Source organism: Diuraphis noxia, unplaced genomic scaffold (assembly GCF_037042655.1).
Source record: "Diuraphis noxia isolate RWA-SAM2 unplaced genomic scaffold, SU_Dnox_SAM2 contig0001, whole genome shotgun sequence".
Classification (NCBI taxonomy): Eukaryota; Metazoa; Arthropoda; class Insecta; order Hemiptera; family Aphididae; genus Diuraphis; species Diuraphis noxia.
In genome coordinates, this window is record NW_028301711.1 from 75,251,169 (window position 1) to 75,277,179 (window position 26,011).

General features: G+C 27.7%; 2 protein-coding genes and 1 pseudogene across 3 annotated transcripts in view; all 3 read left to right on the top strand.

Annotated features, from left to right (window-relative positions):
* The window catches only part of LOC107164902 (sodium/hydrogen exchanger 9B1-like), a 37,341-nt gene extending 30,607 nt beyond the window's left edge, over positions 1-6,734 (top strand). For both annotated transcript variants that reach the window (XM_089216471.1, XM_015512902.2), the window contains 5 exons: positions 1,691-1,797; positions 2,907-3,071; positions 3,207-3,350; positions 3,634-3,735; positions 4,057-6,734. In XM_089216471.1, coding sequence (XP_089072597.1) covers positions 1,691-1,797; positions 2,907-3,071; positions 3,207-3,350; positions 3,634-3,735; positions 4,057-4,389 — 851 coding nt within the window. In that variant the 3' untranslated portion in view covers positions 4,390-6,734. The remainder of the gene's footprint in view (positions 1-1,690; positions 1,798-2,906; positions 3,072-3,206; positions 3,351-3,633; positions 3,736-4,056) is intronic.
* Positions 6,735-9,292: 2,558 nt separating this feature from the next.
* On the top strand, positions 9,293-25,338 carry LOC107167081 (sodium/hydrogen exchanger 9B1-like). Its single transcript, XM_089216473.1, has 9 exons — positions 9,293-9,504; positions 18,361-18,735; positions 20,706-20,888; positions 21,049-21,233; positions 21,728-21,840; positions 22,344-22,508; positions 23,940-24,083; positions 24,361-24,462; positions 24,753-25,338. The coding sequence occupies exons 1-9, from the start codon at positions 9,398-9,400 to the stop codon at positions 25,125-25,127; spliced, it is 1,749 nt and encodes a 582-aa protein (XP_089072599.1). The 5' UTR covers positions 9,293-9,397; the 3' UTR covers positions 25,128-25,338.
* On the top strand, positions 13,559-16,489 carry LOC149061706 (uncharacterized; annotated as a pseudogene).
* Positions 25,339-26,011: the final 673 nt, after the last annotated feature.

A 26,011-nucleotide genomic window follows, 5' to 3' on the forward strand; every position in this document is an offset into this window, starting at 1 on the left:
GATTTAAGGTGCGTTCTTCAATAATGAAGGATAATGATAATAATTTATTATCGGATCCGGGGTAGATAGTCAATTACTTCAGGATTTTCTTCGAGAGACTACTGAATAACAATAACGATAATCAATACAGTAACGACCTATCTTATGAACAAATAATAAGAAACACCGTAGAATCTGAAATGCTAGAACCAAACCAGGAAGAAATAGAACAAATTATGAATACTTTAAAAACAATAAAACCCCAAGCGAAGATAACATTAATCAGAACTCTTAAAGATAGGAGGAAAATACTTTCTGAAAACTATACAATGCCTCATTGCAGAAGTATGGAGGAGTGAACAGATTCAGAATGATTGGAAAATGGTCATAGTATGCTAAATTTTCAAAAAAGGTGATCCATCAAGAATAGAAAACTACAGAGGAATCAGTCTTTTGGACTCCATTTACAAAATCTATCTATTGCCATTTTGCATAGGTTCGAATTCTATAAATTGGTCAAAAGCTGCAATGAAAATACGTTTGCCAAGAGCGGTATATGGGAGAAAAGTCCGAAAGTTTTGAAATTAAAACAGGATTAAAACAAGGGGATGCACCGTTTCTAGTATTATTTAATTTGTCACTAGAACACGTAATAAGAGATTTTAAGGATGGCAGATCCATGGAACTAGTTGGAAACAGGACTTTACTGGCATATGTCGATGATATTGATATCCTGGGAGTATTGCAAGATCAGATAATCTCAAGTATATTTAAGTTAATAAAAGCTAGCCAAAGAATAGGGCTGAGAATTAATGAAGATAAAAAAAATATATGATAATGACTAGGAGTTTAATCAATAACAAAATTTTAATATAGGCCAATACACTTTGAACAGGTGAATAACTTTAAATACCCCGGAGTTAATAAAATGGAAACAATAATATGCACAGTGAAATAAATTTGAGATAAGCGGCAGCAAATCGAAGTTAATTCGTTATGAATAAAATGTTCAAATTAAGACTTTTGTCAAAAGAATCAATGGTAAAATTTTACACTACTTATCTTCGTCCAGTCATCATGTATGTATGTGAGACATGGTCAACAACAAATGGTGACAAAGGAAAACTGTTGAGGTTTGAGAGAAAAATGCTGTGAAGAATATATGGTTCTATACGAAACCCGGATAATGGGGAATATGAGCGTAGGAAAAACAGATTTAGAAAGGCTTTTCAACAAACCAAACATTCAAAGTTTTCTAATATCCAAAAGATTAGAATGGGCTGGGCTTGTTTGGAGGGCGAAACAGGATCTGATCAATAAAGTTTTAACTAATAATCCATCTGGGAAGAGACCGCGAGGAAGACCGCACTAGCGGTGAATGGACCGTATAAAGAAGGATCAAAAAGGAACTGATCAAATAGTAGTAATGGAGGAGACCGATAACAGGGGCCGTTGGAGAGTCTTGGTAGAAGCTGCGAAACGCCTTAAAGGCGTGTAAAGCAAAAAAAAAATTATAATAAGTGTTATTGAAGTTATTGTGTTTAAGTAATTATTTGTAAGATTTTCTAACGGATTTCAGACCCATTTATTATACCAAAATATTATAAAATGCATATAATTTATATGTTACGATTTAAAATTGTATTTATACAAACTGTTCTAAAGTTTTTTTTGCGATTGCTACTACATAAAAAAAATTTTCGTATTTCAGATCCAGTTACTTATGATCTATTGTTAAGTCCAATGTCAATAGCAGTTGGGATATTGTACGGTTTAGTTTGGGGTTTTATTGTAAAATATGTTCCAGAAAGAACTGATGTAAGTATTACAAAATACATTGTCAAAAATACATCAAATAATTGTTTCATTAATTTTTCATGGTTCTAGAGTTCTAAATAATTTTGTTCTTATAATACTTCCTCTCTGTCCCCGTTACGTATTTAAATGTTATTACTCATACAAGTATATACAAATATATATACAGAATGATTTTTTTATCATGAACCACTCATTATTTCAAAAAATATCAGTTTTTGAAAATATTTTTTTACAAAGTTTCATGTTGTTAACAAAACAACGTTTTTATTAAAAAAATTATGTTTTTTAATATTTTTTATCCTTATAATTTTTTATGTTTTTTACTTTTTTGAATGACAACCTAGAGTTTTAATTTCATATTCCAAAGCAGAATATTTTTCTAAGTATTTTGATACGTAAAAATCGAATTTTGGACGAGTAGTTTTTGAGTTATAAGTATTTTAAGTTTAGACAAGCGGAATTATAGTGGACAAACATTTTGCGGGGTAACCCCGTACCACTCCACTCCGCCAATCTAAACTTCAAATACTTATAACTCAAAAACTACTCGTCCAAAATTCGATTTTTACGTATCAAAATACTTAGAAAAATATTCTGCTTTGGAATATGTAATTAAAACTCTAAGTTGTCATTCAAAAAAGTAAAAAACATAAAAAATTATAAGGATAAAAAATATTAAAAAAACATATTTTTTTTAATAAAAACGTTGTTTTGTTAACAACATGAAACTTTGTAAAAAAATATTTTCAAAAACATTGATACTTTTTGAAATAATGAGTGGTTCATGATAAAAAAATCACCCTGTATATAAGATAGACATGTATATACGTTAAAGACATGGGCTAGGATGAAACTTGATAAGTAATAATATAGTTGTTAAAAATAAAGTAATATATGGTATATTATATATTAATTTAATAAATTAGACACTCTCAGTTTTGTCTTGAATCGATAAATTATATTATTTCAATATAATATTGATACTGTTGATATAATATTTTGACTACTGTACAATTTATTATATTTGTATTAATAATAAACGAGTTCAAAGTTAAGAGTTTCTTTCGTTATTTAACTTGACGCCTGTAATTATTGTTCTGTTTATATAGCCTTACGTTGTGCCATTGCGAATTTTAATGTTGTCTGGAGGTGGATTATTAGCTGTATTGGGTTTTGAACGTACCAGTTTAGAAGGCGCAGGTCCGTTAGCAGTGATCATCTCATCGTTTACTTCAATTTATTTCTGGACTAAACAAGGGTGGAATATTGAAGATGTATGTTAATGGTTAAGTGCAAAAAATAAATTTGAAATAACATAACATTAACATAATTTTAAGTTAGCTAGTTACATTATTATCATAATCATACCATATTAAATGTAATAATATTGTCGATTGATTCTATACTAGAACCCAGTGGCAACGGCTTTTGAAATATTTTGGATGATTTGTGAACCAATACTGTTTGGATTGACTGGAACACAAATTGTACTTAAAGAACTTGACCTGAAATTCGTAACGGCAATTGTTATGTGTGTCGCAATTGCTTTCGTGGTATGTAAAACTAAAAATTATTATCAATCATGTTATATAAACTATCAACTACGTGTTATGTATTTATATTGGCTATTTGTACCACAATTAATACATACTTAAGGTTCAAAAATTAAAATTGAATGTGACACATTAGTTTTTATCTTTCCATTCAAGATATTAAATATTTTTATAATAACAATAATAATAAAACTATTATTGTTTTTTTTATTCTATATTATGAAAATTTTATGAAATATGGGTAAATAAATTATTATTCATGACATTTTATTATTCACTTTAGTTACGGACTTTTATAACAATCATAGCAGCCTCTGGGAGTTCTCTGAATTTTAAAGAAAAGCTGTTTATCGCATTATCGTGGATGGCCAAAGCATCTGTTCAAGTAAGTAAAATGATATTGTAAGGTATTTATTTCAGTGTTTATCTAATATTAGTCTACTGAAATAATATATTTGCAAGTAATTAAAAAACAAACTAAATTATTACTAAAAGCGTGAAGGACTTTCACTTTAATCATTAAAACAAATTTCGAGTGAAAAAAATTTAAAACATTTTTAAACTATAATGTTGTATCAAAATAGTATCAACCATATTTTTTATTCATTGGTTATGTTGTGGTCCTCGGGTTGAATCATAAGATCACACCCACAATAATTCACCATTTCATATTTTTCTTTAAAGCCTCTCATGGAATTGTTTTCAGGCGGCTTTGGGTCCGGCCGTATTGGAGGTTGCTACCAACAACAAAAATGAGGAACATATCGGATACTCCCGGACGATTGTGATGGTGTGCATCATCTCCATCCTGTTGACTGCCCCGACGGGTGCAATAATCGTATCGTTGTCCGGCCCCAAGCTGCTGACCAAGGCCAAGCCCAGCAACGAACAGTGGCACCGTGGGCCTAGACCCTCGATCCGCGATATCACACTGAATAGTGAAGACGAGGATAACATCAGCGTGAGCAACGATCAAGTGCAAGAGTCTGACGTGGTGAAAGCGGACTGCACGACCGAGGATCAAAGCGATAAGATTTGATTACCACGGTCACAGGAGTAATATTGAAAGGAATTCATCATCGCGTCATGTTATGCAACACAATATTGTACCATAATATAATATACAGGTTGATTCACTAAATATGCACTGCAATAATTAATTAAAAGTTTTGATTTTTAGAATTTTTAAATATATCTAAATATCTTGTATTAAAATTCTTGATATTTCTTTGTACTGTTTAAGGAATGTCCTATGAAAATTTAAATTTCTACTTTTTAAATCTGATTTTCAATTCCATTTCTATTAGAGCTTATTAAGCTGATATTTTTTATGTTAATTTTGTTTTATTTTATTAGAAATTCGAGTGAGTAGTTTCTTGGTTATTAAAATGTACTTATAAATTTATATAATAAGGGTAATATTCCTTAAAAATGTTTTGCAAAAATATAAATTAAATGTAATACTTAATATATTATTATGCTAGGACAATTTTTAATTAAAAATTAAAAATTATGATAGATTATTATTATTTACTGAAATGTTAAAATCACTATAGACCCCATTTTCAAAATTTGATTATCATCGACCTTCCTTAGCACAAAAAGTTAAACAATTAAAAAACTACTCGTTTGTATTTTGATTTTGTTCGCCAATATTTAAAAAAATAAATATTGTTATGGTAAATAATTCACAGTGAAAATTGGAATTTTAATTTGAAAAGTTGAAGGTACAACACCATAGGACACTTTTTAACCAGAGCAAAAATCTCAAAATATTGAAAATACGTTTTTTAAGCTTACTTAAAATATCCAAAAACTCAGTTTTTTAATAGCTGCAATGTTTAAGAAAAAAAAGGGTGAATCATCTTGGTGTATAATATGTGACTTTAGGCGAATCTCGATTTCCGATTTTCAGATCAGAAAATTTTGTTTTAATTTTAAATTTTACAATAAATCTATTTTATGGTTCATAATTTATCGATGTCTTATAGACTATAGTCTTGTTAAATAGGCGATGGTTTCAAATTTTATAATAGTAATAATAATTGTTTATATCCATTATGATATTTCACTCCACTACACTAACAGGAAGCAATCTAATCGCACATAATATAGGTACTGACAAATATAGAGTATCTTTTTTTCTTCATTTTTTCATTTTAATCCTATTTTGTAAAATATAGAAATTTTGATGAAATTGGATATTCACTTGTTAAATAATGATTTCTCATCATGGTATCTATATTTTGATGTAAATCAAAAACGAATAACCGTAGAAACTTAATCTCACTAATTTTAACCATTTTCTACTTATTATGATATAATTTCTAAATAAATTGATTCATTCTGAGTTATTTATTCTGAGTTTTGATTTTAATTTTAATTTCACTTATCGTTATTCGTTTTTTCTGATTTAAATTTAAAACGATACATTTATATTATAATATTTATATTTTGTTGCGTAATATCGATTTAGATATGCTCTAATTCTTAGTTGGATTTTTTTTTTTGATTTAATATAGCAATTTTAACTATTCATCAAAATGTTGATTGACAACGGAAAACCTGCCACAGTTTGCGTAGCTGTGTAGCATTTATATTTTAGATAATCAAATATTAGTTAATTATTATTTCTTACATAATATTATGAACAACATACACCTATAGGTAGGTATAGTGGAATTGTATATTAAAATTTTTTTTTTAAATTTAAAATCGAAATGTAGGTATAATATAGGTACAAAATATAAAACGATTATTTATTTGGTATAAAATATATACCTAGGTACAATTTTTTTTTCGATTTCAACATAAATTATGAATATAATTATACAAAATATTTCATTTTACATTATTTCATTTCTTAGATAATTTTTAACTTTTTTTTTGATATTTAAAATTCATTTTTAAATCAAACTTAAGCCCTGACAAATGTATAATACGTATTCGGGAAAGCGATGCGAACAAGGGACAAATTAAAATTATATAAACATTTATAAAATAATGTTTTATCGATCTCGAAGATCTAAAAATGATACAAAACTAAGTCTATGTAAGCAGCTTAATGTTACGCATAATGAATTCCTGCAATAATGTTTGTTAAATATTAAATGATTATTTTTAAAATTAATTAAAATTGTAAATTTCCAGTTCAAGCTGGACTTGATTTGATTATTTTTAACTATTTTAAAATTATGGTTGTTTGTCTGATAATTATTAATTCACTCCCCGTCCAGCAAGATTAAAATTAATTTTAAGACTAAATGGAAAATTAATATGAGGCGTAACCTTGTACAATATAATATAGCTATTTAATCTTCATTGTAATCTGTGCGATGTTCTATTGGCTATTTTATAAAAATATAAAATTAATTTGATTTTTGAGTTCTTTATAAATTATAAGTTATTTGAGGTTGCAGGCTTCTCGAATGAAGGTATTAATAATATAAATTATTTGACAGTAAAATAATATAATTTATTTTTTGTTTGTATTATTAAGTTTTATATTGTTTAAGTTTCTTACTAAATATTCAAGGGTTAATGTTATATGAACGTTTATTGCAATAAAGCGTTTATATAGATTCTGATGGTTTTTTTTGTAACTATTTCACGTGTAACTACTATTAAGCGTTGCGTGTTTACTGTTAAGGTGTATCTAAATTGTTATAAAAATGTATGAACTCTTATGGTTTTATAAATCTATAGACTATAGTCTTAACATTTTAGTTGGTACCTATCTATCTTTTTAACAATTATTTTTTATATATTTCACCCTTACTTCCCAAACCCCAATGAAACTTCTGAAAAGCAAATAAAAATTAAAAAAATGATTTGAAAGTTAGACTTACACAACCTACGTCATAATGGCCTAATTAAAAGGAGCTAACTTGATTTTTTTCTACATCTACATGTAGGTTTAGAGTCTAAACTTTAGACGTATATATTTATCAATATTCTATACCTAATTCAAGCACACAAATATCTATATTCCATATATTTGTGTATTATAAAGAGTCATCAAAAACTGCATAATATTGGTTCTAAATCAACACAATTTACAATTACTTATGTTATTTAAGAGCGTCATTCATTTGGGCGAATAACCCAAAATTTACCAGAGTAAAGCATATAATATCATCATTTGGGCGAGAAATTAACCGATCGTTTAGGTGAATTTGTAAATTATTGAATAATAGGGAATACAATAATTTTTATAATTATTATTATATCGGTTCGGCTGATTGGTGGTTATACGCCAATTTACAAATACAGATAGTGAATGATAATTTGTTAGATTTAATATATTATGTAAAAATACTAAACAAAAACAAGACTATGAGGTACTAATGATACAATAAGTATAAGATACCTACTGCTAAAAAAAAAAAATTAGTTAAGATAATAAATATTATATGATAACTGACAATATAATAGATTTTTAACCATACCAGTTAGAGTTAACTGAGAGTCCTAAGTCTCTAAAAATGGGAAGGAAAACCTATTAGTCCATAAAAATGTTTATAAATATATATTTATAGCTCGACCAAACGATGTTTCAGATAAATTAGGGGTCCCTGTAAATTGCACCCAAATGATATGTATAAATTCGCCAAACGATATGTTATTTTGGGTCATTCACTCAAATGAAAGCCTCCCATCCAAAATATACCCCACTAGGGCACATATCGTTTGGGCGAGAAATTAGAAATTATATCAAATAATAAGAAAGTAACATATTTATATGAATTATTGTGGTATTATTAATTTATGTAATACCTACATAAGTAAATACTAAATGAAATATTACTGAATTGTTACTTACGACCAGGGCTCGAGACTTATAGCACTAAAAAATCATGAAATATGCGCTATTATATGCACCGGAAAAATGGAAAATATACGCTATAATATGCACTAAAAATATGAAAATATGCTTTAAAAATTATTTACTAAACATTTTTATTTAGACATTTATGAATTTATAATTATTAAAATTTAAAGAAAATTTTTTATATAATTTTACAGTTATAATTTTCTACAAATAATGACTAAAAACTCTTTCCTGTTCTCATTAATTTGTGTGTGTCGAATTTTACTGATTCTTCTTGTTTACGTTTAATTGCTTTTGTATGTTTGTCAGTTTTAAGATGTTGTGTTAAATTGAATTTTTTTTCACAATTTACTTTAATTTCACAGTATTTGCAGAAAAGAATAGATGAATCGTGTGAAAATACGTATCTGAACCGAATTCTTGTACATAGCTTCTTAACCGTCGGGCTAGTGATAATTTATCTTTTGGCAAAAATTGTAAATTTTAAAGAAAACTGTGCTGGCCGAAAAGTGACCGTGGCCGAAAAGAGTAGGGTAAGTGTTGGCCGAAGGTGACACTGGCGGAAACGGAAGGGTACATTTTGGCCGAAAACGGGGCCACCCAAAAATACGGGTCTCTATGAATCGCTTACAAACATAGCCGTCTCTCACTCGAAACCCTCACTGTCCATCTACTGTGGTGCTTATTACGTCCTTAAATATTATTTTACAAAGTGCTGTCTCAGCTCATTTGCTTGGCTGGCCTAATATTACGCAATTTAAACATATAGCTAAAAGAAGTTATATTTTGTCTATTATTATTAGTTGGCATATGCCACATACAACAATTACAAGAGACATTTAATGTATTATGATAATTATTACAAACACTCATTTGTTATTTTTTCCGCGCTATTTGAGGCAATTTCAATAAAACATCCAATTGTTTTATTGTAAAATGTATTTAAAAAAATAAAAATTATAAAAATAAAGTCAGTTGACTGGAATAAAAAAAAAAAAAATTAAATAATTGGTTTATTACACTTACACACGGTATGAATAATGAACTAATGAGTGCGTTCAGCGCTAAACAGGGCTACACCCGTTTTTCAGTTCGTATAGTATATTATTACACTAAAGCTGCTTTTTAGTTTATTTCTATTATTACAACGATACGTTTAATAATTCTACTTCTTTACTTTTATAATTAAAATAAAATAATATCGGTTTTTGTTTAAATGAATTCCCCTAAACATAGTTCGGGATATATATCTACTATTAATGTAGAACAAACCAGAGACGAAGTCTACAAATTCAATTGCAGCAAGAAAGACGGAGAAAAAAAGTAATCTTCTATATTTTATACAAATAATATACACTCAACAGAGAAATTTTAATGAAGAGAGTAATACTGTATTAGCATATCTATTACAAAAGTATTTTGTTTTTGAAGTGCGTAAATGTAATTTATAATTTCTGTAAGACGTAGACGATATATTTTTAAATTTAGAACAATTTATAATTTTACTATTTCGAACAAAATTGTAATTGAAAGTTTTCAAAATTTAATTTTGTGTTTATTATATTAATATATTGTAATATTATATAGTATTATAAGAGTAGCTAGTTATACATCAGTAGTTTTTTACCACAGATTTATAAACAAATTAGATAACTGACTTTAATTATTAATAGAGTTCCGAGCTAGTTGCCATTTACTATCATAGTGCAAACAATTTTATCATTATTTGAGACTTTAAAATATCATATTACGGAATTATCGTTACACGGATAATAGACATCTATTATATATATCTATATATCTATATTTTTATTCTATAACTATTATCCGTGTTATCGTTATACATAATTTTTGTTATCAATTTTTCATATTCTTATCATCACATACTTTGTTTGCACTTTTTTAAGTTGGAATATGGTGGCCGACTTCATATTTTGTCGATCGTGATGTAAAAGAGTCGGCCATCTACATACACGTATAATATTATAATACGTCTATGGCCATATAATTTGTTTATACAGAATGTCCTGCGAGGATTTACCCATTGCGACATCTCCTGAGATGATAAATATATCATAAGTCTGTTTTTTATTAGATTCACATAAATAATAAGGGCTATATGTATTATTTTTTTTGGTTTGATTAAATTTTTTGTTAATAAAGTTAAAAGTTCTTTTTTAATTTGTTAACTTTAAAAAAAATAACGATACCTATTTTATAGAGTTTATTTTTCTGAAAATGTTGCCCTTTCAACTTTTTATTTTCATTAATCACATGATTTTTAATACATTTTTTATTTTATAGATAAAACAGCAAAAAACTGGTTTTTATCCCGTCGGCGAACCCCTCTCTACGGTTAGGTTAGGTTAAGTTATCCTCACGGAACACCCTGTATACCTGCGTTGTGTACCTACTGTTAATTTTTAGGAGTTAACCAAAATATATTTGTATTTTAGTTTCGCTTGACTCTTCGTCTTTGGTTCACATAATAATTTAATTGTTGATAATTATTAACTTTTTGTTATTAAATATATGCAAGTAAGAAAAAGTATTTTTAATGCAATGTTCTATGTGGACAATAATATATACGTGTCTTAATAATCAAGATGTGATGTAATTATTGGACTTAAAAATAATATGTATACCTACTTATGTTTAGTATAGGTACTAGCAATTAGCATATATTATTATATATCTTATTTATAGGATGAATTAATAACATTTTTATAGTATTATTGTTTTAAATCATTGAACACTGAGCTTTTTATTATTATGGATGATAAGCCCGAAAACTATGACCATTAGTTAGGGGAGAACAGTTGGTTTGAAACACTACGTGTTATATATGTGGTAAGGATTTATTGCTAAAATAATGGGTTAGGTTAGGTCACCCATCCGGGAGCTAGTAACACCAGCCGGTACGTTCATTCAGAGCGTTTCCGCAGTTGAGCGCATGACGGCGACCACCAAGCCACGCTTAGTGTTTTAAGAGGACGCTACGCATCCATTTGTTGTCTCTGTTTTACAAATGCATAACATACCAAATTAATGCTTAGCATATTATGCAGATCACGATTAGCACCGTTAGTATAAAAATTAAAGTGGATCGATCTATTATGAATGTTAATAACATTATTAGTGTTTGTATATGGGTTTTTAACGATAGTTCAATTTTATAGCTAGTTATGCACATATAAAAAGAGTAAATTAAAAATGCTAATAACTCACTTAAAAACTAAGTTATCGTGTGGTTATCGTGTAAGACCCACATACAAACACAGATAATGGTTTTACCACCAAGTTTCATAATAGGTAAATAAATTTACTCTAATTTTTAAACTAACGGAATTAAACGTGAACTGCTAAGCGTAAATTTGGTATGTTACGCACTTGTTAGACAAAGATAACAAGTATGTGTAGCGTCCTCTTAATGATTACCAACTGATATATCGATAAAATTGAATTAAAAAATATTAAATATAGGTACTTATTTGTTTCTTAATGATTGACAATTTTTATGCATGCAGGTGCCAATAATATTTACAACTATTTTTAATGGATTTAAATTGTGATTCTAATTTAACTGAAAATCTCTTATACTAGAATCACAATTATAGACATATCTACCATGGTTAACTAAAATGCATTATAGTTATATCTTAAATGAATAGATATTTTGAAACTTTGAGAGTGCTTATAGCTTATTTTTCAATTTTTGTAAGCAGCTCACAAATTATATTATTTTAAATTTAGCTAGCTTAGGAAAAAAAGAATTGTTTTACAGCATAGTATATATATATATATATATTTTATAAATATATTTATTTAAAATACAAATCTTTAGCCTGGAAAACGTCGGGGGACAACTAGCATTTGTATACATTTAAATAAAAATCTATTGATGCACACTCTCACAAATATAAAAATGTATTCATTTTTAGGATAACTAAATTTTAGATAAATGTATAACTATTTATTCCAATAATTTTAGTTTAAACTATTTAAAATAAAAAATGAAATGTACAAATAAAAAAAAATTTCAACAATAAAGTAACGTGAGTTTTTAAAAATGTATTTGGTTATTTTATTTTATCAATCCGTATAAATAATCATTAAAAGCCATTAGTACAACGACATGTAAGATACACCTTATATAATATAGATTTCATTTCCATGCCACTAATCTATCCAATCTATTATTATAAACTATTATTGTAATATTTTCTATGCCTATAACCATTAACCATGTAAAAATACGTCCAAGCTATCAGACACTGATTGTACAATGTGAAACACTTTTACAGACTAATGACCTCTGCTGTCGAAGCCTTTACTCTTAATAAATAAATAAATAAATATATAGGTGTCAAATTTCATGTAATGAGAGTGAACCTGTAGGCACACCTGATACCTATACGGTATAGTTATTAATTTATTATAAACATATTACGTTGAAATTAAAATTAATGAATTATACGTAAAGCGTTGAGTCCACATTAACTATCTAATATTATTAGCAATTATAGTCCTTACTGACACATATTTTTTTTGCTTAATGAAAATTAAATAAAACGTCCTCGCCGTCATGAACATCGCGCTTATATTTTAATTAATTGCTACTGTAATAGTTACATTATAATGAATTAATGACAATTTTATGATAGATAAAACACATTTTACTTTTTTTATACGTTCGTGGAAAATATTTTTTTCTTTTATAATAATTATTATTGTTGCTCTTTGATAACGATGAATTTATATTACACTCATTTTAATAATAATAATAACTTTATAGTTAAGCTTGTCACTTCAAATATAAAAATTAACTTGAAAGTATATTTTAAAACGCTAACATAAAATATCGATAATATAACTGAAATCAATATTAATTTTTTGTCAAATAAAAAAAAAATATATTAAGTACGTTTTCAATGCTAATAATAATGTTAATTGATCCCATTTAACATAGTTATTATCAGAAGTTCATAAGGACTATTTTTAGTTGAATTTATTAAACCTGATTTTGCAAACCGACTTACGATTGTTTCTCTTGCTCGCCATCATGCCTTATCGTATAGTCATATAGAATTAACAATATGTTTATTACAATGGAGTTGCTAGCCGATATAATTTTTTTTTTCTAATCATCGATAAAAAGTAATAATTTTATGGTAATCATTTATAACTGATTTAAAACACTGTTGTTTTAACTAATTTTAACTTTTCTCTAATTTTATTTTGTTTTATAGTTTTCCAATAATTAAAAAAAGTGTTGGAAATTTTAGATTCTGAGCGGAGTGATGTATGTATTGGTTTTACAATGATGTTTGTTTTTATTTTTTTTTTTTTGTGTCTGTGTAGATTAGTTGTAGAAAAAATGCTTCAATTTTCAACTTCAGTAAGTTTTCCGGTTGAGAGGTGAATCTAGTTGGTGCTTTGGGGATTGGGGAAATTAAATTTTGAAATTCCCATTAGATTTCAAAAGCACCAGGAAAAACAAAAATAAAACGAGAAAATTGATTTTTCATATTGGTGTCACTCGTAGACACATGTCATTTTCACTGAATGTTTATCCTGGCATTTTCTATACTTATATAAATTTCTAAAATATTTTAAATCTTTTTGAGTATTATTTATAGACATTTTAAATTTATTAGAAATTTTTATTTTTTATTTTAGATTTTGAACGAAGTGATGAATGTATTGATTTTACAGCAATGATGTGTGTGTGTGTTTTTCGGTTTTTTTTTTTGTTGATTTTTTTTTTTGGGGGTTTTTGTGTCTGTGTACAGCATAACTAGTCGAAATAATACTTCAATTTCAAACTTTGGGGGTGGTTTCTGATGTAAAAGTGAATATCCTTGGTGCATAGTACAGGTCAAAAGTAAACATTTTCCAACAGTTTTCAAAAAAATCGAGAAAAACAAAAAAAAAATGGGAATTTTTACGCAAAACCAGTTTTCGACCAAATCGATTTTTTTATATGGTTGTAATTCAAAAACTAATCACTGTAAATACTTGAAATTTTCACCAAATGTTTATGTTAGTGTTATCTATATACAGTTTAATTTTCATAAATTGTTGACTTTTTTGAGTTATTTATAGGCCACTGAAATTTTCAATTTTTTTGAGAATTTTTTTTGAAGTGCCGGTAAAAAAATGTTGGATGACAAAAAAAACTTGAAAATTTAATACAAGGTTCCTTATGAATTGTTCTTATTGTAGCTAAAAAAAATTAAAAATCGTAAGTCACAACTTTTTTTTATAAGTGTTTATAGTTCAAATTTTAACGATATCTGTCGAAAACGTGAAAATTTGCAAGTAATTTTGAAGTTTAAAAATCATAAAATTGTTTGTGTTTATAACTAAGGATTAAAAATACAACACTAAGTTTTCTATTAGTTTTCCTTCAAGCTATAGAGAAAACTCGAAACATCATTATAGGAAAAATTTTAAGTGCGTTTGAATTTTAAATTTTTACGAAATAGCGTAACGATAACGATTTAAAATATTTGTTATTATTCAAAAAGTATAAGTTGTAGATACTTGAACATTTTACCAGTTATTTATATTGGCATTTTCTTTACATGATTTAATTTTCAAAATATTTTGACTTTTTTTGAGATATTTATAGACAACTGAAATTTTCAATTTTTCTGAAAATTTTTTTTTGAAGTGTCGATAAAAGTTTTTTGGCCAAATAAAAATACTTGAAAATTTAGCACAAAATTCCTCATAAGTTATTCTTATAGTGATTAAAAAATTATAAGAATAAATAGGCACGATTTTTTTTTATTAGCATTTAAAGTTCAAATATTAACAAAAATTCGTCAAAACCATGAATATTTGCAAATTATTTCAAAATAGAATACATGACAATATTTAAATATAATATATTATCCTAGACTGACAAATCATCTCCGTTCAGAATCGTTTTTCGTATACAATGATACCTATCATTGCATTCAAATTTAACCTACCCTAGTCATGACCTCTGCAGAGGTGACACAGATGCTGACGATGTACGGAGGTATTATGATAGTTCGATTAACAAATTAGAGAATGATCAAACAGATATAATACACTTAGTTCAAGACCCAGTCTCTATTTTAAAAAGCTGAATAACAAATTTCAATGAAACAATAACAACATTTAATGACAATAAATTATTATTTGACAAAAATATATAAAAATTGGAACAATAATTAACAACATCAATATTGAATTAGTAGACGAACAAAAACAAATTATTGTTCAAAGACTAATATCCCTAATTGAAAATAATATATTTGAATTAAACATTTTTGTAACGAGGTTACAAAGAATGACATCAAACGTTCAAACAAATTAATTAGATGTTTTTATAATTACACCAGATCAGGTTTTGTCAGAAATAAAGTGAATAGAAAAAGTGCTACCTGAAAATTTTTAAATCCCTATCAAATTTAATGAAAATAATATACAAGAAATTTACAAAATATTACATATACATAATATACTCGTAGACCTTCACCCAATGAACGATAGAATAATATTTCAATAAAGATTTCACTAAGTATCGCCGGAATTTTCAAATTGTATTACATTATACCAATATATACCTACGTTCCAATCAATAATCACTGACAATGCATACATATCGTCATATCGTAGAAAATCCAATATACTTATTAACAGATGATGTGGTGACAAAATACTTAATTTGGTCAAATATCAATAACTCTATAATAGTTGTCGACATTTTTGTTTTAGTTTCAACGAAATGGTACACAATAGTGATACTGATCACTGTGTAACAGAAATATTAAAAAATGCTATGACTAAACCTACGCAATGTAATACTTATATTACAGAATTCAAAAAAGAATTTTGGTACCCATCGTTTTTCAAAAATAATTGGGACTTTGTTTGTGAAAAGCCTACCTCATTAACAATATAGATCTTTTATTCGTAAAATATTATAAAAAATTCTGGGAAATTATTTCTGAAAGCTGGGTGTCAAGCTCATACAACTAAAAGCATATTAATAACAGAGCATACGGTAGAATCGTCATTTGCAACACTGCCTTTAGAGTTAAGTATCTTAAATGAATCATGTTGCAATATTACACTTAATCAGCGCTATCCGAAACCCATTCATTTAGATGAAATAAAAAATGTAAAATTTGACAAAGAAGCTTTTATAAAAATAATTTCAAAATTAAATACACAAGATGGATTACTAAATTCAATATTATTAAATAAGACATATGAATTTGTGTATACGAACAAATATTTGATTATTATAATAGTTGTCATAATATTATAGGTCAGTATAAAATTCTGTATAAAAAAAAAATAGTTCATCTTTAGAAAATATAAATTTAGGTTATCATCGCCCATTAATCCAACAAAACAATAAATTTTACTTAAAACTTATAATTATTAATTAGGTACATTTTATATATTATTATGTACATTTAAATCTCTTATAAATTTATGCATATTAAGTAGTTATACTTTATTTTTAAAAATAGTGAATACATAATATATTTGATTGTATATTATACGTCTGTATGCGCATTTGTGAAATATAAGTCTTAGAAATTTAAATTATGATTTATGTGGATTTAATGTTTAATTTATTTAATATTTTTTCTTTTTATAATAATTTATAGTTGTTTGTAAAACTGTACAAGTAATAAGTATACAATTATTTAGTAATTTAAACAATAATTAAGAATATTTCGTTCTTAAAACGTAATAAATTTAATATTTTGTAATTTGTGTAGCCATGTAGGTACAATATATTATCAATATATTATTATAATATATGTATTAATGTACCCACAATTAATATTTTAACATTTGATTTAATTTTGTTTTTTTTTTTCACTTAATTATTCTAATACCATAATTATTATACTAATTTATTCAAACAGTTGTAATATAATTATTATATGACATTTAATTAGTAATACTCATTATATATTTATGTACAATAATATATACTATAATGAACAATGAATGGTATAACATTTGATTTAATTTTGATTTTTTTCTCATAATAGGTAGGTAGGTATAGGTATTAATTATTCCGATTTGGCGATATAGTAATTAGTATTTTTTTTTTTTTTTTTATCATGCTATCATAGTCAAATTGTTCAATAATTCAAGTAATACGGTTTATCGAAGTGGTTTACAGTAAAAATACGAAAATTGTAGAGGAGAATTTTCTTAACAATCATAAGAAGGCCGATTTTCGATATTTTTATTAATTAGTTAAATAATTAATCGATAAAAAGTAAAAAAAAAAATATTAATTTACTATACGATATTGGACGATTGGATTACGATATTTAAAATCGGATTACTTACAATTGTTAAAAAAATTATCCTCTACAATTTTTCGTAATATGTAATATTAATACTGTAAAACTCTTCAATAAGCTGTATTACTTGAATTACAAAAGCTTGATTTTTATTTGTGTACAATTCGGATACGATTACAAAATATAATTATTGTAAAATCCAATAAAATTGATAATATTCGTCACAAATAATAATTTTTTCCTCTGGCTATTTATAAACTATGTACGGACGGCGGGCGCACGCTGCGATACAAAACCTGTTTTGACCTAAGGTGCGGTATTGTCGTTATGTGATGGGATATGAACACTTATAGAAACGAACGCTGCCGCTGTTTACGAGCGCAGCACATGACGAGCGTAGTTTTTTAACCGAAATACATGGTTTCGTAATTCAAGTAATACGGCTTTGTGATGTGTTTTACAGTATAAATACCTATTACGAAAATTGTAGAGGAGAATTTTTTTCTAGAATCGTAAGAAGTCCGATTTTTGATACCGTATTCTAATCTTCCAACATTGCGTGGTAAATTAACACGTTTTTGTTACTTTTTATCGATTAATTATTTAACTAATTAATAAAAATATCGAAAATCGGCCTTCTTACGATTGTTATTGTTAAAAAAGTTCTCCTGTACAATTTTTATAATAAATATTCTTACTGTAAACCGTTTCAACATCCGTATTACTTGAATTACGAAACCATGTTTTTATGCCATACTCGTATTTTGGTCACCACGACGGTCTCTTGAGTCTCGTGATGACGTGCAAGCGTGCAGCTTGCAACTGTAATCACCCGGTATAACATGGTATACTGAACACGTTGTTTCAGATCCTGGTGGTATATATTCTGTCTGAAATGCCGTCAGAAGGAAGTGGGACCCGGATGGGAACCGGGATGCTGGCTGAAGATTTGCCCACACCCGTACTGTCCTTCGTTCCGGCACGTGGCCCAGATCCTGGCGTTACTCGTTACCGTCTCGTTTTTCTGGGGTGTGGTGCTGATCGTATTTGATTCGGATGCCAAACCAGGTGGGCAGTTGTTCAATATCGCCCTGCTAGTGGTGTTTGCGTATATGGGCGGATGGGTTTTCCGTATGCTCACCTTGCCTGCACTAGTTGGAATGCTTCTGGTAGGAATCGTCTACAAGAACGCCGGTTTCATAGACATATCCCGCAACTACACGGAGCTCGTCTCCATCTTGAGGTAAGTGTCTGAAAGATGAAGGTCCGCTCAAATTTCTAATGGTCTAGAACTTCAAATCGCCTCATATCAATTTGTTGTTGTCGTGGGCGATGAGTTGGTAATGAAATGTGAAAATGTGATGGGTAACTCGATTTTACAAAACTGTTTTAAACATGCCAAAAAGTACATGAACAATATATTATCACTTTGAAACGCCATAAATAGTTACTAAGAAAACAAGGGTGTACTTACTAGTTACTAACATAGGCATGCGCACGGGGCTGCGACACGATTGAGCATAAAACACCTTTTTCGCAACACGATTGAGCATAAATTGTCGGCGTAACAAAGGAAACTGAAATACAAAAGAAAACCAACACGATTGAGCATAAAAAACCCTGCAACGTTGCCATTTTCAATTTTGAACTGCATAGGTACAAAAATATTTAGTTAAATTAAGTTCGGTGCGAATAATTTTAAGTGGTTGTGTGAAAATTGATTCTTCAGCTTTTCTCTTGCAATTTTCTCTCAAAACTTGTATTTCTATTCTTTCAATAGAATTTTGATCGTGTTTATGTTGTCCAGCAGTTTCAATCACTTTATGTTTATCTAAACCTGAGAACATTATTGCTGAACATTTATTATTCGTACACCTCCATCTTAAAAGATTATCTTTTTTTTGCGCTCTCCAATTAATTTATATTTGTATAAATTCACTAAGGCCAATTCTTTGCCTCTTTCTGATAAAATAATTGTTATATTACTTATATCCATATTAAAAAAAATAGAAACTATAAAAGCACTTGTACGAAACGCACTATACACGACTATAGGTTAGGTTAGGTTAGGTGATCGAACACTGATATTATTTCTTTAATAATTTTGGAATTGCATCTTAATTATCTTATATTTCCCCCCGATGGTCTAAAACGTCGTTTTGCTCCGGAACTAATTTATTGATCGATAACATAGTCGATAAAGCCGAGGAGCTCGGCTCACGGTTCGCGTCTGATATCATAATAATTGGTGTAATAACAACTGAAAATAATAAATTTCAAAATATTGTGAACATGGCAACATCACACAAAATATTCTATGCTCAATCGTGTTGCTAAAAAGGTCTATGCTCGATCGTTTTATGCTCAATCGTGCTTTACCGGCGAATGGGGTGAGCCAGGTAGGCAATTACCCAACCTGCGAGCCGTACTGTATCTGTTGTATAATTGTGACCTGATAATTTTTTATCATCAAACTTAAATAGGTAATACAATTACAAATTACAATTTTCAATAACAATAATTAATTAAATACATCGAAAATTGAAAAATTGAATTGATTAAATATTTTAAAGTGTCTCTTGAAGTATCTAAATCATAATTTAATTGGCCCGCCCTGGCAAAAAGGTCTGCGCACGACTACGCTTACTAAACAAGAATGCCGTAAAATATTGTATTCTTACAAATACCTAAGTAAGTATTAATCATTATTAAATCTCATCAGTGGCGTGGCGAACTTCATTAAATTATGAGGCACAGTTATATTGTCAGACCAACCACTCACTCCACCCATCACAAAAAACATAAAAAAAATTTTTTAAGATAAAATATATTTATTCATTTAAATAATAATGTTTTTTAAACACATCAGATGATCTTTGAGGACACCCACCACCCCTCAAACTGAGGCACGTGCCTCAAACATAGTCCTTCGTCACGCCACTGAATCTCATCGTCAATATTTTTACTTCAACCAAGCAGTTGTTTACATACGTTTTAGGTAAACAAATGTCATGTAATAATAATTATTATTTGGCTGTTATTATAATTAGAGAATAAAAATGTTTCATTTTGATCTTAAAATTATAAATTTTTTTCAATTTACCGCACAATCTAATTATTGAAGCTGTAAGTCTTATTCCTTGACCAATAAACATAACTAACGTTTAAATAAATAGCCACATGTATAAATTCCAAGTTGGCATTTTGTTTCAGAAAAATAGCGTTAGTTGTAATATTCACTAGAGCGGGATTGGACCTGGACCCAGTAGCGTTGAAAAAACTGTACTGTAGAATGTTATTCCTTGCTCTCATCCCGTGGTGTACCGAAGCAGTCGTAATCGCGGTGACTATTAACTATTTTTTGAATATACCGTGGTCGTTTGCTATATTTTGCGGGTGAGTATCGTATGAAACTAAGTTAAGTTATTATTCGACTAAATATTTCTGTTCCATGCATACCTAACGATTTTGATGTTATAACACAGTTTTTGTATAGGTATACGCTAATCGTATAATACCTATATTATAACATTTTGGCATCTGTCCACTGTCGTAGATCGATTATCGCTGCTGTGGCTCCGGCCGTAGTAGTCCCTTGCCTATTTCGGCTGAGAACGAAGGGGTACGGTGTGGCCAAAGGGATCCCGACGTTGATCATAGCTGTCGCTGGGATGGATGACGCTGCATCAGTCATAGCTTTTGGAATTGGCAACAGCATGCTTTTTGGTGCAAGTACGACAAGTACGTACATCTATAAAACGTTTGCTGCAATAAACATAGTAATAAACTGAATTATTTTTAATATTCTTCTTTAATGTAAATAGTTACTAAATTGAAAGCATAATATATATTTTAAATTAAATATTATTTTGCTATATGAAACAGTTACCTGCTATGATCATTTATGGGTTTCTGGTCATTCATAGCTGTGTAATTTATGTAAAATGCACATATTATTTTTTAGTAAAAACGTAAAATATTACCATTTGAATATTTGATTAAATTTAGTCATTGTCAATGGTATGTCGTATACGTATGTACTATGTATACACATGTGTAATGTATGCATGTAGTATATAAATCTATTTCCTTTATAGTTTTACATGCTATGCTATTTAAAGTAAACTCATAATTTATGTTTTGCTATTTAAAATGTTATTTATATATGAACTGTTAACACGTTTTTGCTCCATATTTTAATATGCTAATACCTAAAAAATATTTATGTATTCCAGATTCAATTACTACTGATTTATTGTTAAGACAAAGCTTAATGCCAATAGGAGTTGGGATATTGTATGGTTTAGTTTTGGGTTTTATTGTTAAGTACGTCCCAGAAAGAACTGACGTAAGTATTACAAAATACATTGTTAAAAATATATCAAATAATTGTTTCATTAATTGTTCATGGTTCTAGAGTTCTAGAAACTACCGAAGGAGTGTAATTAGTTGTAAATAATTTTATTCTTGTAATACTTCCTTTCTGTCTCCGTTACGTATTTAAATGTTATTACTTATATTAATATACGAGTATATACAAATATATATATATAAGATAAAGACATGTATATACGTTAAAGACTTGGGCAAGGATGAAACTTAATAGGTAATAATATAGTTGTTAAAAATAAAGTAATATATGGTATATTATATATTACTTTAATAAATTAGGTACTCTCCTTTTTGTCTTGAATCAATAAATTATATTATTTCAATATAATATTGATACTGTTGGTATAATATTTTGATGACTGTACAATTTATTATATTATTATTAATAATAAATGAGTTCAAAGTTAAGTGTTTCTTCGGCTATTTAACTTATCAGCTGTAATTGTTCTGTTTAAATAGCCTTACGTGGTACCACTGAGAATTTTAATGTTGTCTGGGGGTGGATTATTAGCTGTATTGGGTTTTGAACATATAGAATTAGAAGGCGCTGGTCCATTAGCAGTGATCATTGCATCGTTCACGTCAGTTTATTTTTGGACTAAACAAGGATGGAATATCGAAAAAGTATGTTTATGATTAAGAATAAATAATAGTTTTGAAATAACATACATTTAAAAATTAATGTTTATTTAAAACAGTAAATTATAATAAAAGATAGGTAATGTGGCAATAATAATTGTTTTGTATAATAAATATTATAGTGATGAAGATTTTGTGGTAAAATTATTTATAGTAACAGACCACTAGGTATGTTATTGTATCAATAATATATATAGGAAATTGGGAATTACTTTTTAGAATATTGTACAAAAAAACAGAAAAGCATTATTAATTAATAATTATAAATTACTTAATTACTATCGATACAAAGTAGTTAAAAGTACAAACTGTAAAAGTTACGCATTTTGATTATACTACGTAGGTACCTGTACTACTCTCAGATTAATATACAATAATATAGATTCTGAGCAAAGCGATTAATGTATTATAGTTTTACAGGATCTTTAAAGTTGTCGTTACAGTTATTAAAAAATTTCAAAAATATATGGCTGATAATATTTTTTCACAAGCGTTTGAAGTTTAAATTTTGATTATATTTTGCCAAGACTTTAAAAATATACGACTTGTTTTTCAATCAATAATTTTAATTTTAATTATCTAAGGTCTAAACGAATTAATAGAAAGTTATTTCAACAGAGATATCAAAATATCAAAAATAAATTGACATAATATTCATAGATTTTTTAACATTTTTTTTAAAAACATTTTAGTTCTTTCGTTGTTATCAAAAAATATTTAAAAAATCAAGAGACTTATCGTATAACTAGGTATTAATAAAATATTATTTTTAAATTGCACGATTTTATAATTTTTTCCAAAAAAAATAATATATTATGTTAAGCAACTTGAAAACTACTAAAAAAATATTAAAAAGTAATTTCACCAATTTGAATGTGTTTCTGAATATTTATATTAAACGTTTCACTAACACTCAGTTATGATATTAATATCAAATAAATATTGTAAAAATATTGAATCAAGTAAATTAACAACACATTAACGGATTTATCTTCAATAGTATTAAAAAGTTAACAAACATAAGATGTTGGATAAGTTTAATACGTATACCTACTGCTACTCTGTATCTGCATAATTAATGAATGATAGTGCATGCATGCAAATTAAAATATAATGTAAGTAAATTATAAATTTTAAATGATTAATAATATATTATAAATTCTACATTAATTCAATTAAAGATCTTAATTCCTTCTATAACGTCAAAAAATACACAACACATTTCTTTTTAAATAGTTTTATGAGCATATATTATAAATATTGTTTTATTTATAAAATATAATCAAAGATGACAGCATATAGTTTTTTTCCTATGACATAAAAAAATTTAAATTAATTTCCAATTATTTGGCATGACCGGATTTAGAGTACATAATTTAACGTGATACCTAATATTTTAAATTGATTTTATACTAGAACCCAGTGGCAACGGCTTTTGAAATATTTTGGATGATTTGCGAACCAATACTGTTTGGATTGACAGGCACACAAATTGTATTCAAAGAACTTGACCTGGACATCGTAACGAAAATTGTTGTGTGTGTCGCCATCGCTTCTGTGGTATGTAAAAATAAATGTTGTAGTAACCATGATGTATAAACTACATGACGTGTGTATTTATATTGGTTATTGCAACCAATATTAATACCTACTTAATGTTCAAAAATTACAATTGAATGTGAGGTATGATACATGAGTTTTTACCTTGCCATTCAACGTGATAAATAACAATAACAATAATACTATTATTATTAGGTACTTTTATTCTATATTATGCAAATTATAAAAAATAGAGGCAAACAAATTATAATTCATGATATTTCATTATTCGTTTTAGTCACGGATTTTCATAACAATCATAACAGCGTCTGGGAGTTCTCTGAATTTTAAAGAAAAACTGTTTATCGCATTATCGTGGATGGCCAAAGCATCTGTCCAAGTAAGTGATGGTCTATTTTATTTTATAGTGTTTATCTAATAATAACCCACTGAATTAAGAGATTTTCAATTAAAAACAAACTAAATAATTGCCGAAAGCGTAAAGGTCTTTTAACTTAAATTATTAAAACAAATTTTGAGTGAAAAAAATGGATAACATCTCAAACCATAATCTTGCATCAAAATACAATCAACTCTATTTTTATCCATTGGTTATGTTGTCATCCTCGAGTTAAAGATCACATAGATCGCATCTACAATAATTCACCATAATCGTGGTATCGTTTTCAGGCTGCCCTAGGTTCAGCCGTTGCTAATTCAAAGCCAAATAGTAATAATGATAATACAAATAATACTGTCACTAAGTACTCCAAGGACATCGCAACAGTGTGCATCATCTCCATTCTATTGACCGCTCCGATGGGTGCGATCATCGTTTCTCTGTCGGGTACCAAGCTTCTGACCAAGGCCAAGCCCAGCAACGAACAGTGGCGCCATGGTCCTAGACCCTCAATTCACGATATCACGCTGAACAGCGAGGATGAGGATTACGGTACCAGCGTGAGCAACGATCAAGTGCAGGATAGCGACGTGGCGAATGTGGATTATATGATCGTGGACCAGAAAACGAACACGAATTTGAATTTTGACCTAAGTTTATTATAAGTACATGATTTTTTTTGGAAATTTTGATATACCTAATTTAAAATTTGTACGAGTAGTTTCTCAGTTATTAGAATGTACATATATATAGTTGTATAATAAGTATAAATGTATAATACCTAGTCCTTAAAATGGGTTTTCAAAAATATAAATTAGACGTAATATTAAATGTAGTGTTTTTTATGCAGTAACCATTAAAAAAAGTTATAAATGATGTAAGATTAACATTATTTACTAAAATGTTAAAATTATCATAGCCTCTCGCAGCCCACATCTTATGTTACCAATTTGTAAATTATTCTTAGTAACATACAAAACCAAAACAAACCCAAGTGATATTGTGATATTTATACAAACAAACTTTGCGAAGCTTAAACCCCACAAATGTTGGACGGAATGCCAATGACATGAACAGTATATCGAATCAACATGATGTAAATTTTAACGCTTTATTTAGACCAAACCTTGACAACAAGAAATTCTTGACTTTTTAATATTAAACAAAATTTAGTCAACATAATATTATATTAGAATATTAGAATTTAATCGATTGTTAACACTGTGACTAATTGTAACCTATTATATATAAGTAGGTTAAACTTAAAATAATTGTAACTGGTGCCATTTACTGTTGAATTGTTCAAAAGATCAATAAAATAATATAAACTAATAAACAATAAATTATATATTTAGACTAATTGGATATACCTATGGAATAAAATAATGTAATTTTTCAAAGTTATTGTTACAAGAATACGTTTTGTGCTTATATACTAATAAAAATAAATGCATTTGTTTTTCTCAACACAAATTTTTATTTATTTTATTAAAAATAAATGACAATAAAACGTAAAAGTTAATGGACATTAAGTAATGATGGGATAAGG

Excerpts from the sequence above, each read along its gene's own strand:
- LOC107167081 (XM_089216473.1), top strand. The coding sequence starts at position 9,398 with ATGAATTCCCCTAAACATAGTTCGGGATATATATCTACTATTAATGTA. Across the intron at positions 18,736-20,705 it reads GAGCTCGTCTCCATCTTGAG|AAAAATAGCGTTAGTTGTAA; the intron begins GTAAGTGTCTGA and ends ATTTTGTTTCAG. Across the intron at positions 20,889-21,048 it reads TCGTTTGCTATATTTTGCGG|ATCGATTATCGCTGCTGTGG; the intron begins GTGAGTATCGTA and ends CCACTGTCGTAG.